We start from the raw sequence: 18,863 nt of genomic DNA on the forward strand, positions 1-18,863 counted from the left end.
CACCCCGTTTGTATCTATTTTCCTGCCTAACAAAGACCTCTTAATTCTTGAGGATGGAGGGCCCTTTTTAAAATCAGACTTCCTGGGGTTTTTATTGACCTCATTCATTTTTTTCTGAAGAATAAAGGAATTGCCAGCTTTGTATTTTAAAAAGTGTATGCTTTTGTATATACTTTGTGGAAAGTATGGTTTTCCTTCTATAGTTGAACCAAATAAATATTAGCAAGTATGTTTAGGATGTGACACTGGTAGTTCTTTCTTGTTTTTTTTGAGACTTTTGGCTGATAGCCAGTTTGAAGCTTGGTTTTACTAGTAAAGAAGTCAAACCTAATAAGCAAGCTCTCTTGCTCCCTGGCTGATCTTGGAGTAAGCCTCACTTAAGTTTCTCTGACAATTTTCAGGGTTTGTTTCTGTGAGTCCCTAAGGAGCAGTGTATTCTAACTTGAAAACTGAATGGGTGGAAGTGTGCATTGAAAGCACATAGTTCTTAACCTTTCTGATTATATACTCCTTTTTGGAGCTGTTGAAAGCTGTGGACCTTCTCCCCAGGGGGGAAAATGCATGTTTGCACACAAAGACAATTTTACATGGAAATTCTACAGGTTTTTACTGATCCCAAGCCTATTGACAGAGTACCCAGATTACAAATCTGGGAAGGGAAAAAAAGTAGGGAGCTGAAAAGTGAAATTTGAATATCAGTTCTTAAACTTTTTTAACAAATGTGTATCTCACAACATTTATTTTACTGTGTAACATAGAAATCTTGCTTTGGTATCCAGGATGGTTTATTTAGTCTCTAGTGTTAGTTTTCCCCACGTTGTTAAAAAATAAACATTAGCCAGGATATTCCTGATAAGCTAAGATTCCTAAGGATAAATGAAAAACATGAATGTTGACTTCTGACTTTTGCTTTTTCAATTTTATTTCTTCTACCAGCAAAACATTTTCTCAGACTACTAACATGGCCAAAGATTTAGATGAAATCCCTTGCCAACCCCCAACTTTAGGTTTCCATTTCTTCTTTAACCAAGAAGTTTTTCATAACCAACCAGCTTCTTTCCTTATACTTTCGGATGTGAGTGTTCAGGCATTGCTTTTGGCAAGTTACATGTTTTATTACATTTATTACACAACAGCCTTGTTAAGGACTTACTGTCCCCATGTTACAGAGGTCGAAAGCTACTCCAAGAGGTTAAGTAACTTGACCAAGACCAGTTCTGATACTAAGGGGCAGCGTCAGGATTTGAACCCATGTGGATCTAGCTCCAAAGCCCATTTTCCTTCTGTCTTACCACCCTACTCTATGATCACAGAGTTGACCATTTTTTTCTAATCACTAGCTGACCTGATGTGAATTTTTAAAGCCCAAATTTCCATTAGTGGAAGGGGCTCTTTTTTCTTCTACAGCTAGCCAATTGTAAAATTACTCAATTTTTGTGTATTAAGTTAGACTTGAGGTTGTAAAATGTCAAGAGTGCTGAATTTAGGGGCTGTATTGTTAAACCCAAAATAAGGAAGGGGGCTTAGCTGGGTATTTTCTTCCTGTTCTGTTTATAGGAATGGATGTTTTAATTACCAGAGTCTGACAGAGATAATTCCAGTGACTGAAAAGTTTGTGGAAAGTTTTGTTAATAAACTTAGCATCATTTTCAGGAAGGCAAAACCCTAACGTTTTGAAACAGAACTGAAAAGGCACTTAACTCTAAAGAGTAGATAAGCTTTTATCAAATTGACTAAAGGCCAGATGTGTATTTAACTCTCTTGGGATAGCCATGGGAAACCTCCAGGTCAGCTAGCTGCCTAGTGGTTTTTGCTGAGACGAGGGGCAGGGTCAGCATTCTGGGAAGGTAGTTTGGTTTGCTGCAGAGTTTTGTGCAACTCAGCATCTTTCTTGACAGTTACTGTTTTTCCAAACCTTGTACTTTTCGTAGTTTCAGCCTTTTTATACACAATGAAACAGGAAGAATGAGTATGTTGATTTACTAAATAACCTTAGAGGTACGTTTTTAAGCAAGACAGCACAGAGCAGAAAAAAGTGGATAGACTTCAAAGAGATTAATTGAAGTGATAGGGAGAACAAAGGAAGTTGGATCAGATAATGAAACTTTATAGAGAGGTTATCTCCTTGCCTTTTTAAAAATACAATGATGGAAGAAACAAGTGTGTGTAAAGATATATACATTTAACTCCCACAGTGATGAAACTTGGTATAAAGGAAAATTGAGTTGACTAATTTGAAGATGTGGAAAGACATCAGATGTCAATGTAGGAGAATTATCCTAAGACATACTTTTTGAGTCTTTGCAAATTAAAGGAATGTGTTTTGTGAAATAATTTAACCGAATTCTCAGGAGGTTTCAAAAGGACAAAGTTCAGTGTGAATAATAGGGTTATTAGAAGCCTCTTTGCTTGTATTGTATACATGCAGAGTTAGAATGAGGAAATTGGACTGTTTACCTTTAAAGCTTTGTTTCCTCCTCAGCTTCACCCTCCTTTCCCCTGTGTTTTCCTAAAGCTGTGTGTGGGGCTCTAGAATAGAGGAAGAATAGGTCCTCTCACCTGTCTCCATTTTTTCTTCTTAACCACAAGTTCACAAATGCATTTTCACATTATGATGATCTGTAAAAACAAACAGCTTTTCTGGAACCAAATTAATCTTTGACTTTATGGTTCATACTGTGTGACATAGGAGTGGGGGCAGGAGGGTGGAGATACAAGGTGTTTGGACCCTTCTGGCTTATGGGCTTGTCTTTTTCCCTTTTCCCTCAGGAACGGCGTGAATGTTGAGGGGGCAACACACAAGCAGGTTGTGGACCTGATCCGAGCAGGCGAGAAGGAACTGATCTTGACAGTGTTATCTGTACCTCCTCATGAGGCAGATAACCTAGATCCCAGTGACGACTCGTTGGGACAATCATTTTATGATTACACAGAAAAGCAAGCAGTGCCCATATCGGTCCCCACATACAAACATGTGGAGCAGAATGGTGAGAAGTTTGTGGTGAGTGTCAGCCCAACTCCATCCTCAAACATCTAGCTTTTGTTTTCCCCAATCTTATTTATTACATATATATTAGAGCACTGAATGACTACAACTGAGGCCAGTTGGTCTACCAGAGATTGGTTTACACATAAATAAAAATCACCAACCCTGATTTATTACAGGAGGTGGACTACAGAAACAAATAATTCTATTTCTGCTGAAGAATGATTCCATTTTATTTCCAGACAGTTTAAGTTTGCATTCTGGTCTGTTGTAAACATGTGTGAGTTTATTTCTTTAGTTTCATTCTGTTCTTTTATTGGTTGCCATATCTCTTTGCTAATAACAGTCTCTCCTTATTAACTCTGTAGAGCTATAGAGCGAGATTAATTTTAAAAGGTGGTATATTTCAAAACATGTGTGTTATAAACAGTTTGTCCACATCAGAACCTACAAGTGCCCTACACTCCTCTTCACATCTTGTTGTTTTTCATTTTCTTGGGAGATACCTGTGCAAATGACTAATTCTGGTTTTCCCCAAGGTCCTAATTATATTCTGAATGCAATTCACATAAACTGTATAAACATATACATTTCCCATCTGCTGGTAGTGTAGACATCAGGAGAGCCCGTCTGGAATCCTGGGAGATCTGTGCCTGCCCCTGTCCTGAATGCTTGTTCTTCAGAACCTGATTGCCATTGATAGCCCTATCTGCTTAATTTTTCTCTTGGTTGCGGTATGCTTTATTTGCTTTCAGTTATTTTGAGAGTGTTGATATAAGAAATTCATTATTCTTTGTAGAAAATGCAATAGGTTCTATTAGATATTAGCAAAGAGGCTGCATGTGTTTAAAGCTGACCTGCTGACTAAAGCTTCAGTCTTTGAAACTGAGATTTGTCCCCTGTATAGGAATGAACCAGTATACGTGTTTAATTATTTTTAGTGAGAAGATGTGAAAATCAAGCAAGGGAGCCAGAAAAGTTTCGATTAAATAATGTTTAACTGCATCTGTAATTTAGCTGGAGATGATAGCACAAAGGTTTTATGTCAGCCTGGTCTGTGTGTGCTTCTGGGTATTATGTTTCAGAGGTACTATACTTTGAATCATAAAGCATGTAAGAAATAGAAACCAAGTCAGGTCCTAAAATTAGAGCAGATTGGATGTTGAGACCTTTTTGAAATTACCTAAGACCTTAGGTGTCTCTGTAGATTTGAGAAAAGGAATGAAAATGTAGTAGTAATTTTCCTTTTTTAAAAAAAATCAACTTTATTGAGCATAACTTACCTACAGTAACATTCATCCATGTTAAATGCCCAGGTTCCTGAGTTTTGAAAAATGCAGTTTTAGAATCACTTCCACTGCAGTCAAGATACAGAACACTTTCGTCACCCCAGAAATCCCCTCATGTTGTACTCAGTGCTCCCCCACCGTTGCCCCTGTCAGCTACTGATCAGCTAGCTGTCACTATATTTTGCTTTTTTTAGATGTCAAATAAATGGAATCATACAATATGTAGTCTTGTGTGTCTGGGTTTGTTCACTTAGTTGTAGTCCTTTTAAGATTGATACAATAATTTGTTACTTTTTAATTGCTGATAGTATTCCACTGGATGGATTTACTACAATCTGTTTATCCATTCACTTGTTGATGCATGTTTGGGTTGCTTCCAGTTTAGGGATCTTATGACTAAAGAAATAACATTAATGTACAGGTCTCTATGTAAATATGTTTTCATTTCTCTTGAGTACGTACATAGCTAGAAGTGGAATTATAAGATTGTATGTAAGTGAAAGCTTGACCTTATTAGAAATCATCAAACTGTTTTCCAAAGAGGCTTTACTATTTTTGCATTCTCATCTGTGGTGGATAGTAAGCTCCAAAACTTCTTGAACACTTGATATTTTCTTTTTTTTAAATTCTAGCCATTCTAGTGGGGATAGTGGGATCTCACTTACTGGCCATTCTTATACTTCATTAGTGAAATGTTTGTTCAACTCTTTGGCCCATTTTAAAAACTGGGTTGTCTTATTTTGCTGTAAGAATTCTTTGTGTTCTGGATATAAGTCCTATATTAGATAGATGCTTTGTAAAATATTTCTCAGTCTGTGGCTTGCCTGTTTATTTATTTGTTTACTTTATTTTTAACAGTGTCTTTCAAAGAACAGAAAATGTCCATCAAATTTTGATGAAGTTCAGTTTGTCAGGCTTTTTTTTTTCATTTATGGATAATGCTTTTGTGTTCTAAGAAATCTAACCCAAGAACAAAAATCCTTTATGTTTTGTTGTAAAAGTGTTAGTTTAGTGAGGTATGATTCACACACCATAAATTCAACCATTTAAAGTGTAGAATTCAGTGGTTCTTAGTATACTCAAAGTTGGGCAGTCATAACCACAGTCAATCTTAGAACATTTTCATCACCCCAAAAAGAAACCCCATACTCCTTAGCCATCATCCTCCAAACCTCCCATTCCTTCCCTACTTATTTATGTCTCCATAGATTTGCTTGTTCTGGACAGTTCATAGACATGAAAACACATCATACATGTGTTCAGGGTTTATCCATGTTGGGGCATATGTCAGCCAAATACAATTACATTATCTGGATATACCACATTTAATTTATCTGTTCTTCAGTTGATGGGCATTTAGGTTATTTCTACTTTTTGGCTATTATGACTAATACTGTTAAGAGCATTGTGTGTACAATTTTTTTGTGGCTTTGTTTTCATTCTCTTAGATATATATCTAGGAGTAGAATATTGAATCATATGGTTACTCTTATATTTAACCTTTTGAAGAAATATCAAACTTTTCCAAAGTGGCTGTGCCATTGTTTTCACACTTATGTTTAGGTCTGTGTTCCATTTTGAATTGATTTCATGTACAATACTGTATGATATAAGGGCCAAGGTTCTTTTTTTCCCCATATGGCTATCCAGTTGTTCAGTAACCTGTGTTGAAAAGAATATCCTTTCCCCTTTGAAATACCTTGGCATTATTGTTGAAAATCAATTGAGCATGTATGTACGTTTTTATTTTTGTACTCTTATTCTGTTCTGTTGATTATATGTCTGAACACTTCAATATTTACATCATTTTGAGGTTGTCCTCTGTTTAGTATCCTTTCCCTTGAGAATGGGTCATACTCTTCTGGTTCTTTTGTACAGTGAGTAGTTTTGGATTGTATCCTGAATATTGTAAGTGTTACATGCTGTAAACCCTGGGTTCTGGGATACTCCTCTGAGGAATGTTGATGTCTTTGTTTACCTGGCAATTAACTGTGTAGACTGTGTCACTTCCTGTGAGTTGTACTTCAAGTCTCAGTCCAATTAGTTCAGCCTTTGACATGCTACTTTGAGTCTGTCCTGCATGTTTATCATTCATGGAGGAATCATCCTGAGATATATGTGGTATTCATTCACAGAATTAAGGCATCCTTTTATATGGTTCTCTCTCCTCTTGAATTCTTCACACATTCTGGTGACACCCATGGTTGCCCAGAATTTTTTCTCTCTCCTGCAGCCAGAAAGATGTCAGATTTCTCTTAGAGTTTTAGTTGCTTAAGTTATGCTACTTTGTGACTGAGGCCACTATCAGTGCAAATCCCCTTCAAAGCAGGAAAGACCCCACCTGTGGGGGGGCTTCATGCTTTGACTTAGCTTTCTAGCTTAATGTATTATTAAGAATCCTTAGGTATTTGGTTTTTGTACTTTGTCCGAAGTTTATGTCTTACTACTGACCCAAGGGTTAATCTGTAGGGTTTATACAGTAATACCTGAAACACAATCTTCAGTTCTGTTAGTTTTTTCCTTATGTTTTTTGAAGCCATTATGTTTTCTTGATGAATTGATCCTTTAACATTATGAAAAATCTTTCTTTATCCCTTGTAATATTCTCTGTCCTTACATACTTCACTGATTCTTACATATAGCCACTAATAGCCACTTCAACTTTCTTTTGATTATTGTTTTTATTGGATATCTTTTCCATCCTTTTACTTTCGTTTTATGATTTTTTTGTATCATTAATATACAATCACATGAGCAACACTGTGGTTACTAGATTCCCCCCATTATCAAGACCCCCGACATACCCCATTATAGTCACTGTCCATCAGTGTAGTAAGATGCTATAGAGTCACTACTTGTTTTCTCTGTGCTATACTGCTTTCCCTGTGCCCCTTCACCACCTTATGTGTGCTAATTGTAGTGCCCCTTATTCCCCTTCTCCCTCCCTTTCAATCCTCCCTTACCAGTCCCTTTCCCTTTAGTAACTGTTTAGTCCATTCTTGGGTTCTGTGAGTCTGCTGCTGTTTTGTACCTTCAATTTTTGCTTTGTTCTTATGCTCCACAGATGAGTGAAATCATTTGGTACTTGTCTTTCTCTGCCTGGCTTATTTCACTGAGCGTAATACCCTCTAGCTCCATCCATGTTGTTGCAAATGGTAGGTTTATTTTCTTATGGCTGAATAATATTCCATTGTATATATGTACCACATCTTTATCCATTCATCTACTGATGGACACTTAGGTTGCTTCCATTTCATGGCTACTCTAAATAGTTCTGCGATAAACATAGGGGTGCATATGTCTTTTTGAAACTGGACTTCTGCATTCTTAGGGTAAATTCCTAGGAGTGGAATTCCTGGGTCAAATGGTATTTCTATTTTTAGTTTTTTGAGGAACCTCCATATTGCTTTCCACAATGGTTGAACTAATTTACATTCCCACCAGCAGTGTAGGAGGATTCCCCTTTCTCCACATCCTCAGTAGCATTTGTCATTCTGAGTCTTTTTTATGTTGGCCATCGTAACTGGTGTGAGGTGATATCTCATTGTGGTTTTAATTTGCATTTCCCTGATAATTAGTGATATAGAGCATCTTTTCATGTGCCTGTTGGCCATCTGAATTTCTTCTTTGGAGAAGTGTCTCTTCAGATCCTCTGCCCATTTTTTAAACAGGATATTTGCTTTTTGGGTGTTGAAGCATGTGAGTTCTTTATATATTTTGGATGTTAACCCCTTGTCGGATACATCATTTACAAATATATTCTCCCATACTGTAGGATGCCTTTTCGTTCTGCTGATGGTGTCCTTTGCTGTACAGAAGCTTTTTAGCATGATGTAGTCCCATTTGTTCATTTTCTATTTTGTTTCCCTTGCCCAAGGAAATGCATTCAGGAAAAAGTTGCTCATGTTTATATTCAAGAGATTTTTGCCTATGTTACCTTCTAAGAGTTTTATTGTTTCATGACTTACATTCAGGTCTTTGATCCATTTTGAGTTTACTTTTATGTGTGGGGTTAGACAATAATCCAGTTTTATTCTTTTGCATGTAGCTGTCCAGTTTTGCAAACACCAGTTATTGAAGAGGCCATCATTTCTCCATTGTATGTCTGTGGCTCTTTTATCGTATATTAATTGACCATGTACTTGGTTTATATCTGGGCTCTCTAGTCTGTTCCATTGGTCTGTGGCTCTGTTCTTGTGCCAGTACCAAATTCTCTTGACTACTGTGGCTTTGTAGTATAGCTTGAAGTCAGGGAGCATAATCCCCCCAGCTTTATTCTTCCTTCTCAGTATTGCTTTGGCTATTCGGGGTCTTTTGTGGTACCATATGTATTGTATAATTATTTTCTCCAGTTTGTTGAAGAATGCTGTTGGTATTTTGACAGAGATTGCATTGAATCTGTAGATTGCTTTAGGCAGGATGGCCATTTTGACAATATTAATTCTTCCTATCCATGAGCATGGGATGTGTTTCCATTTATTGCTTTCTTCTTTAATTTCTCTCATGAGTGTCTTATAATATTCAGTGTATATAGGTCTTTCACTTCCTTAGTTAGGTTTATTCCTAGATATTTTATTCTTTTTGATGCAATTGTGAATGGAATTGTTCTCCTGATTTCTCTTTCTGTTAGTTTATCATTAGTGTATAGGAATGCAACAGATTTCTGTGTATAAATTTGTATCCTGCAACTCTGCTGAATTCGGATATTAGTTCTAGTAGTTTTGGAGTGCATTCTTTAGGGTTTTTTATGTACAATATCATGTCATCTGCAAACAGTGGCAGTGTAAGTTCTTCTTTACCAATCTGGATGCCTTTCATTTCTTCGTGTTGTATGATTGCTGTGGCTAGGACCTCCAGAACTATGTTGAATAAAAGTGGATAGAGTGGTCATCTTTGTCTTATTCCTGTTCTTAAAGGAATGGCTTTCATCTTCTCACTGTTAAGTATGATGTTGGCTGTGGTTTGTCATATATGGCCTTTATTATATTGAGGTACTTGCCCTCTATACCCATTTTGTTGAGAGTTTTTATCATGAATGGATGTTGAATATTGTCAAATACTTTTTCGGCATCCGTGGAGATAATCATGTGGTTTTTGTCCTTCTTTTTGTTGATGTGGTGGGTGATGTTGATGGATTTTCTAATATTGTACCATCCTTGCATTCCTGGAATAAAATCTACTTTATCCTGATGGATGATCTTTTTTGTTGTTGTTATTATCATTAGTCTATAATTACATGAAGAACATTATGTTTACTAGACTCCCCCCTTCACCAAGTACCCCCCACACACCCCATTACAGTCACTGTCATAATGGATGATCTTTTTGATGTATTTTTTAGTTCAGTGTGCTAATATTTTGTTGAGTATTTTTGCATCTATGTTCATCAGGGATATCGGTCTTTAATTTTCTTTTCATGTGGTGTCTTTGCCTGGTTTTGGTATTAGGGTGATGCTGGCCTCATAGAATGAGTTTGGAAGTATTCCTTCCTCTTCTACTTTTCTGAAAACTTTAAGGAGAATGGGTATTAGATCTTCACTAAATGTTTGATAAAATTCAGCAGTGAAGCCAGGCATTTTGTTCTTAGGTAGTTTTTTGATTAGCAGTTCAACTTCCTTGCTGGTAGTTAATCTGTTCAGATTTTCTGTTTCTTTCTGGGTCAGCCTTGGAAGGTTGTATTTTTCTAGAAAGTTGTCCATATCTTCTAGGTTAGCCAGTTTGTTAGCATGCAATTTTTCATAGTATTCTCTAACAATTCTTTGTAATTCTTCAGTGTCCATAGTGATATTTCCTTTCTCATTCCTGATTCTGTTTATGTGTGCAGACTCTTTTTTGTCTTGATAAGTCTGGCTAAGGGTTTATGTATTTTGTTTATTTTCTCGAAGAACCAGTTCTGTTGTCATTGATTGTTTCTATTGTTTTATTCCTCTTGATTTTATTTATTTCTGCTCTAATCTTTATTTATGTCCCTCCTTCTACTGACTTTGGGCCTCATTTTTTCTTCTTTTTCTAGTTTTGTTAATTGTGAGGTTAGACTGTTCATATGGGATTGTTTTTTGCTGACATAGGCCTATATTGCAATATACTTCTCTCTTAGCATGGCCTTCACTGTGTCCCACAGATTTTGAATTGTTGAATTACTGTTGTCATTTGTCTCCGTATATTGCTTGATCTCTGTATTTATTTGGTCATTGATCCATTGGTTATTTAGGAGCACACTGTTAAGCTTCCATGTGTTTGTAGGGATTTTCTTTTTCTTTGTGTAATCTATTTCTAGTTTCATACCCTTGTGGTCTGAGAAGCTGGTTGGTGCAATTTCAATCTTTCTGATTTTACTGAGTCTCTTTTTGTGGCCTAGTGTATGATCTATTCTTAAAAATGTTCTATGTGCACTTGAGATGAATGTGTTTCCTGCTGCTTTTGGGTGGAGAGTTCTGTAGATGTCTGTTAGGTCCATCTGTTCTAATGTGTTCTTCAGTGCCTCGGTCTCCTTACTTATTTTCTGTCTGTTTGATCTGTCCTTTGGAGTGAGTGAGGGGTGTTGAAGTCTCCTAGAATGAGTGCATTGCATTGTATTTCCCCTTTTAATTCTGTCAGTATTTGTTTCACATATGTAGGTGCTCCTGTGTTTGGTGCATAGATATTTATAATGGTTATATCCTCTTGTTGGTTTTGCCCATTTATCATTATGTAATGTCGATCTTTGTCTCTTGTGACTTTCTTTGTTTTGAAGTCTATTTTGTCTGATACAAGTACTGCAACACCTGCTTTTTTCTCCCTATTAATTGCATGAAATATCTGTTTCCATCCCCTCACTTTTAGTCTGTGTATGTCTTTGGGTTTGAAGTGAGTCTCTTGTAGGCAGCATATACTTGGGTCTTTTTTTTTTTATCCATTCATTGACTTTATGTCTTTTGATTGGTGCATTCAGACCATTTACATTTAGGGTGATTATCAATAGGTATGTACTTATTGCCAATGCAGGCTTTAGATTTGTGGTTACCAAAAGTTTAAGGGTAACCGCCTTGCTCTCTAAGAGTCTAACTTAACTCACTTAGTATGCTAGTACAAACACAATCTAAAGGTTCTTTTTTTTTCCCTCCTCCTTTTTTTCCTCCTCCAATCTTTATATATTACATATCATATTCTGTACTCTTTGTCCATCCCTTTTTATTACTTCTGGTGACAGCTATTTAACCTTAGGAACACTTCCATCTATAGCAGTCCCTCCAGAATACACTGTAGAGATGGTTTGTGGGAGGTAAATTCTCTCAGCTTTTGCTTATCTGGAAATTGTTTAATCCCTCCTTCAAATTTAAATGATAATATTGCCGGATAAAGTATTTTTGGTTTGAGGCCCTTCTGTTTCATTTTATTAAATATATCATGCCACTCCCCTCTGGCTTGTAAGGTTTCTGCTGAGAAGTCTGATTATAGCCTGATGGATTTTCCTTTGTATGTGATCTTATTTCTCTCTCTGTCTGCTTTTAATAGTGTGTCTTTATCCCTGATCTTTGCCATTTTCATTATTGTATGTCTTGGTGGTGTCTTCCTTGGGTCCCTTGTGTTGGGAGATCTGTGCACCTCCATGGCTTGAGAGACTATCTCCTTCTCCAGAGTGGGGAAGTTTTCAGCAATTACCTCCTCAAAGACACTTTCTATCCCTTTTTCTCTCTCTTCTTCTTCTGGTACCCCTATAATATGAATATCGTTCCATTTAGATTGGTCACACAGTGTTCTCAGTATTCTTTTATTCCTAGAGATACTTTTTTCTCTGTATGCCCCACCTTGTTTTCGTCTTCCCTAATTTCTGTTTCATTTTTTGTCTCCTCCACCGTACCTAATCTGCCTTTAATACACTCCATTGTGCTCTTTATTGATTGGATCTCCATTGTAAATTCATTCCTGAGTTCTTGAATATTGTTCTGTACCTCCATGAGCACGTTTATGATTTTTATTTTGAAATTTCTTTGAGTAAGATTTATTAATTCAGTCTTACTCAGTCCTTTCTCTGGTGTTGAGATTTTCATTTGAACCAGGTTCGTTTGATGTTTTATATTTGTATGTGGTGCTCTCTAGTGCCCAGAAGCTCTACTCTCTAGAGCTGCTCAGCCCCTGGAGTGATGTCCGGGTTGCAGTGGAGTGGAGCTGGTTTTTGGGGGAAGGAAAGAGCTGTTTCCTGCTTCCCGGCTGTTATGCCTGTCTCCACTGCCTGAACCACACAGGTTGGCAGACCACACAGGTGTAAGCCTATATGCTTTGTGTTTGTAACTGCTGCGGGGCTTCCCTCTGGCTGTCCTGACACCAGGGCAGGGGCTGCCAGTTTGCGAACAAGGTGCAGGCTAGCCGGGAGGAATACACAGTCGGCTGCGTATCACGGTGAGGGGCCTTGGAGCTGCATAGCCAGCCATGGGGATTGAGCGCCTGAAGATTAAGTTCCCAAAATGTTGGGCAGAGTGCACCCAGACAATTTTGTCTACCTGTCCTTTTTCCTGAGCAGTAAGCTCTGTGTAATCCTTGCCCCTTTAGCAACCCTCTTGCTGTCAGGAAGTCTCTCAGACTATCCGTCCAGATCAACTGGAAATGAATTCCTGTTTTCCACAAGCAGCTGGAATTTCCATCTCTCCAGGTATTCTGCCTGTCTTAGCTTTTCAACCCCACTAATCACCAGAGCACCATGCAATGTAGGTTCGTGCTTCCAGAGCAGATCTCCAGGGCTAGGTGTTCAGCATTCCCAGGCCTCCACTCCCTCCCCGCTCTGTTTCTCTTCTTCCCAGCATTGAACTGGGTTGGTGGAAGGGCTTGGGTCCCACTGGGTCAGAGCTTTGGTACGTTATCCTGTTCTGTGAGGTGTTCTCTTTTCTCCATGTGAATGCAATCTCGTGCAGCCTTCTTTCCTGTTGCTCTTTCAGGATTAGTTGTATTAATTACATTTTCATATTATATGTGGTTTTAGGAGGAGGTCTCTGTCTCACCTCTCATGCTGTCATCTTTAATCCCTAGTCCTGGTCTTTTATTTGTCATGTGTACAGAGTTTACATTTAGTATAATTGTTGATATATTACGTTTAAATCTGTCACCTTGTATCCTTTGTTATCTATGTCTCATCTGTTCTTTATTCCTCTTTTTCTTCTTTCCTGCCTTATTTTCAATTCACAGAGTATTTTTTAATGATCCCATTTTATCTCCACCATTGTATTATTAAATATAATTTGTTATTTTATTTTCTTAATGGTAGTTTTGTATTTACAGTATTCATATTTAATTTGGAAGTATTACGTTTAAATAATGCATTATTACCACTCACATAGTATAGAAATTTACAACAGTATTTTTTATTTCCTCCTATCCTTTGTTCTGTTGTTACATACATTTTACTTCTCTATGTGTTACAAATTCTATGATAGTTTGTTGTCTTTGCTTTAAACAGTGAAAGAGGTTAAAAATGAGAAAAGAGTTCATTTATATTTTATTTACTATTCCTGATGTCCTTCATACCTTTGTGTAAATCCAGTTTCCATTTGTGTAAATCCAGTTTCCATTTGGTGTCATAGTTCTTCTGCTTAAAGAACTTCCATTAATATTCTTTTGGTGTGTAATCTGTGGTCAGTGTATTCTGCTAATTTTTGTTGGTCTGAGAAAGTATTTCATCTTTATGTTTGAAAGGTATTTTTACAAGATACAGAATTCTGGGTTGATGGTGTTTTCTTTCAGTAGTTTAAAAATGTCACTCCAGGCTTCTGACTTGTATAGGTTCTGATGAGAAGCCTGCTGCTTTTAGTTTTTGTTCCTGTCTGTATAATGTTTTAAATCCCTGCAGCTGCCTTCAAAGTCTTCTTTCTATCTTTGGCTTTTCAAAGTTTGATTTCTATATGTCTGGGTGCATGTTTTTTGGTATTTTTCCTGCTTGGGGTTTTCTAAACTTTGTATATAATCTGTTATTTGATACTATAATTTTCAAAAATTCTAATCCAGCATGTCATCTAATATTTCTTCAGACATGTTGTTTTTCTCTTGTCCTTCAGTGACTCCAATTACATGTATGTTAGACTATTTATTATTGTCCTATAGCTTTTGGATCATCTGTTCTTTTTTTTTTAGATTAGATTATTTTTATTATCCTGTTTTCAAATTCACTGATTCTTTCCTCACCTGTGTCCAGTCTACTAATGAGCCTGTCAGAGAATTCTTCATCTCTGGTATCATGTTTTTATTTCTATCATTTTCATTTGGTGTTTTCTTTTAGTTTTATATCTCCTGAAATTCCCCATCTATTCACACATGTTGTCTGTCTTTCCCATTAGATCTTTTAACATATTAATCATACTTATTTTTAAGTCCCTGTCTGATAGTTTCAACATCTGGATATCTCTGAGACCGTTTTATTTCTTGACATAAGTGATTGGCTTTCTTTTTGTCTTGATTTTTTGTTCTGTAATATTTGATTGAATGTGAAGCATCATGTAGAACAGTAGAGACTGAAGTAAATCATATTTGAACGTGAAAATGTACAAGTGTTTTCTATTAGGGGACTGAGTTAGTTAGCTTGATTTGTGTTTTGTTGTGTCTATCAGTAATACCTTTACTTTGCCATAGGCTTCAAATCCCTCTAACAGTGGGCTCACTTGTGCATACAGTGGGGGCTCAGTGTTCTGCTCTTCACTTCCTCTAAGCTTTTAGCCATCCTGGCATGCCTCAACCACAGAAAGGTACTCTCCACCCTCTTGTTCCTTCTGCACTGGTAGACCACTCTTTCTTTGTACTTGGGCTAGACTCATGGTAGAGGTAGATGGTTTCTGTGTTTTCTGGTCCAGCCTTAACTTATATTTTTTAATGGAAGTATAGTTGATACACAATCTTATATTGGTTTCAAGTATACAGCACAGTGGTTCGGCAGTTACCCACATATTAAATCCTCACCCCCAACTAGTGTGGTTACTATCTGACAACATAGGAAGATGTTACAGAGTCATTGACTGTATTCTCCATGCTATATTACAATCCCATGACCAACTTATATTATGATTGAGAATTTTTGTGCCACTTTATCCCCCTCACCCTCCCTATCCACCCACCCCAATCCCTCCCCCATTGTAACCACTAGTCACTTTTCAGTGTCTTTGAGTCCACTGGGTCCAGCCTTAGTCTTAGTGCCTGTGTTTTGGGGGTGAGGCTTTCTTATTTCTCTGTCCTTCTTCCTTATCACAGCTAAATTCTACCTGTATCTCTAATTAATCTGTCCCTCCCCTAGCTGTAGCAGACCTCTACTTAGTATAGGAATCTGGCCTGAAGATTGTTTCCTGTCTCTCCCCAGGAGTAGAGGGTTTTTTGCTTTTACTCTTTACACAGAAGCAGTAGATCTTTGTTCATGTTTTCTGAATGAGTGGGTTTACTGCCCATCCCCAAGGGCTTAAGGCCTTTGCTTAGTAGAAAAGAAGGGACTAGGTGAAGTGGGTGGGGCCTTGCATCTATTTGCTAACAACTGCCAATCACTTTGTGCCTAGACTGACACAGGAGACTGTCTCTAGTCACCTGCCTTGTTGTTTCTTATGAGCACAAGAGGTCCACGTTGGCATAAAAGGCCTCTGATCCTTTTAAGTTTTGTTTTTAAGCTCTTTTAGGGTTAGTTTAGAATAGCTTTTACTTTACAACTGATTTAGCCCTGCTCCGAAAACCTGGATATTTTGAGTTCTCTTCTGAATGCCTTGTAGATTCAAGGGGGGGTTTCTCTAATCTGGCTGGAGGGAAGTCAAATGATTCCAGACCCTCTTTGAACTTCAGAAATTGTTAATTTTTCAGCTCGCCCTTGTATTTGAGTTGTTGATCAGCCAAAATTCAAGGAGGTCCTGTGTAGATTTCTAGAGCTGTGTCTCTTATCTCTCTGCTCTTGTGTAGTTTGTCCTACAAATTCCAGCTGCTTTGGCCTTCCTAAACTCCAGTCTCTGTCTCTCAATTCAGTGAAGTTACTGAACTCCTTTTGGGTTCCCCTGTCTGAGCTGCTGTGTTACCTTTAGGCATAAAGCCTAGGTTATAGTAGGGCTCATCCTCTCTGTTTTCCTTTTCTCAGGGATTGTAGTTCTTAGCTGCCTGTTGTCAAGCTTCTGAAAATGGTTGTTTCCTATATTTTATCCAGTTTTCTAATTTTTTACAACGGGAGATTAGTTACAGACCAACCAGAAGTTCCTAAATTGTCCTTAAAAGCAGAATATTTTTACTTATAGGTAATTCAATTAAAACTTGATTTTTAATATTCTTGGCTTTAAAAAAAAAACACCAATGAAACTTTACTTCTTAGTACATAGAAAGATAACTTTCAGATGGATTAAGCACTTAAATGGTGAAATAAAAAATTAAAAGCTCTTAGTAGAAAGTATAGGTAAATAGCTTTAGATCCTGGGGGTAGCAGAAAGTTTCTTAAGACACAGAAAGCATTGGTTACAAAAATATTAATAAATTGGACTCTTCTAAAACTGAGGAATTTTAAAAAATCAAGATACTTTAAATAAGTAAAAAGACAAATGGTATACTAGAAGACTGCACAATACACACAAATGAAAAAGATTATGTCAAGAATATAGTAAGTCCTCTACAAATCAATGAGGAAAGCACCAAAACTCAGTATAACAGTGGGCAAAACAAATGAATAGGTATTTTACAGAAGCAGACACTCACATTATAAATAATATACGAAGAGACCATCAACATCATTAGTAGTTAGGGAAATGTATATTAGGACTACAACTACAGTGAGAGATCTTTTCACACCCATTCCATTGGTAAAAATTAAGAGAATCTTTTTATATATTACTTAAAGGAACAGAAATCATTGTAACCAGTTTAGCTTACAGTTTAGCATTGTTTCTTTAGGTTGAATATTCACATACCTTATAACCCAGCAATTCCACTCTTAGGTATATACCTAGGAGAATCTCTTACACATGTACAAGGGGCATGTATACAAATGTTCATAGCAGCATTGTTCACAATAGCTAAAACCCAGAAATAACTAAAATTCAGGAACAACCCAAATGCCCATCAGTAGGAGAACAGATTTTTAAAAAGCAAAACACCAAAGTGTTATATACAGCAGAAAAAACCACAAAGATAGGTAACACTGTGGAAAAATAAGTCCCAAAGGTCTTATTCTGCATGATAAGCTTTTTGTAAAACTAAAATATCCTTTAACAATTAGAATAAAAAATAAAAATTTAAGGATTCCATGTAAATGCAGGAAACAAACTATAAAAAGAAAAGGAAATGATGAACATGGTTGAGTATGATAATTTTGGGGAGTCAGGGAAGCAGAGAGATGGAATGAAGGAGATAGAGACTATATGGTTAGAAATGTTGTTAAGGTCTTCGCTTTTAGTTTACTTTTTACAAGATTAAAAATAACTAAATATCTAAACAAAAAGCTTACCATAATGACACTGTTATGAACCAAGGATTAGGACTAACCCAGTTTTGTACCCTTGAGGTCCAAATAAAGAAAATAGAGACCTTGTAAATAATACCAACATTAGGGAAAACACAAGTGTACACACAATAAACCTTTGTTATGTAAGAGTATATTGTTGACATATTTTTTTCTTTACAAGAGGGAGCCTAAATACTTCATTTGGGAAGAATTCCTTAGTTAAGGATCTCACACATTTCACCCAGAAATCAAAGAGAGTGTTGTAATCTTTTGCTATTATAAATAGCATCTTGTGAGGTCTGAGAAAATGAAAACATTTCTTTCAGATCCTACATAGGATGAGATGTTACCATTTAAAAGTCTTAAGAAGTCTGTAGGTGGGACTGAAGGAACCAACAAAACAAAGATCTCTGATACCTGGAATTTGGGTTTTTGCTATTGAATACAGAGCCCAGATATTACTAGACTTGCTTTCCCTACAGAAGTTTGTGTTCATTGTAAGAATTTATTAGTTACCATCTTTGGGCATTCATTCCATCGAACTGAATTATGAGGATAGAGAAGAGGCAAGATAAGGATTTTCAACATTTACATATTGAGAAATTTAGAAATTATTTTGAAGCTGAATTTTGAAACTTTGACTTACAGAATCCAGAAAGACAAAATTAGGTCATTGATCAAATAAGTTTTACGTTTTCCTCACACACAGTTAATCCTCTTTCTCTTATTGGGGTCTAACTCAGCAAAGTGTATCCTAAGAGGTCTGAAATTTGTTACCTTCAGACAGCTGACTTTGCAGTCTGAACATTCCAACTTAAAATCTTGTAGGATATGGTCAGTTGGAGAAGAGAGTGACCAGTTTTCATTAAGGTCAGTGTATATCACAAGCTAGACTAACTTCATCTAATTCTATGTATGAGCCAACCAGTCTGAGGGTTTAAATTAAGATGAGAAGATCACAGAAGCACTGCTTCCTGTGTGTATCTTTAGTTCCTATTTGATTATGTTCCCCTTCAAGTCCAGAAAATACTTTCTGATGGATATTCTCATTTGTAATGAGACCTGGTCATTTCTCATGGACCATGGACATTCATGAGGTTTAGGCAGAAGACCTCACCAGGAATTAAGACAGTCAGTCAATTTTTTTGCAAATGATTGTGTCCACACGAGG

The 18,863-nt window shown here is 36.8% G+C and overlaps 1 protein-coding gene across 6 annotated transcripts in view; it reads left to right on the top strand.

Annotated features, from left to right (window-relative positions):
- Positions 1 to 18,863, top strand: part of LOC108394941 (sorting nexin 27) — a 167,784-nt gene that overhangs the window by 117,542 nt on the left and 31,379 nt on the right. For 5 of the 6 annotated variants that reach the window (XM_073234635.1, XM_073234633.1, XM_073234636.1 and 2 more), the window contains one exon: positions 2,770 to 3,001. The exons of the other annotated variant lie outside the window; for it this stretch is intronic. In XM_073234635.1, the coding sequence (XP_073090736.1) occupies positions 2,770 to 3,001 (232 nt within the window). The remainder of the gene's footprint in view (positions 1 to 2,769; positions 3,002 to 18,863) is intronic. 6 annotated transcript variants of the gene reach the window in all.

Source organism: Manis javanica, chromosome 4 (genome assembly GCF_040802235.1).
Source record: "Manis javanica isolate MJ-LG chromosome 4, MJ_LKY, whole genome shotgun sequence".
NCBI classification, from domain to species: domain Eukaryota; kingdom Metazoa; phylum Chordata; class Mammalia; order Pholidota; family Manidae; genus Manis; species Manis javanica.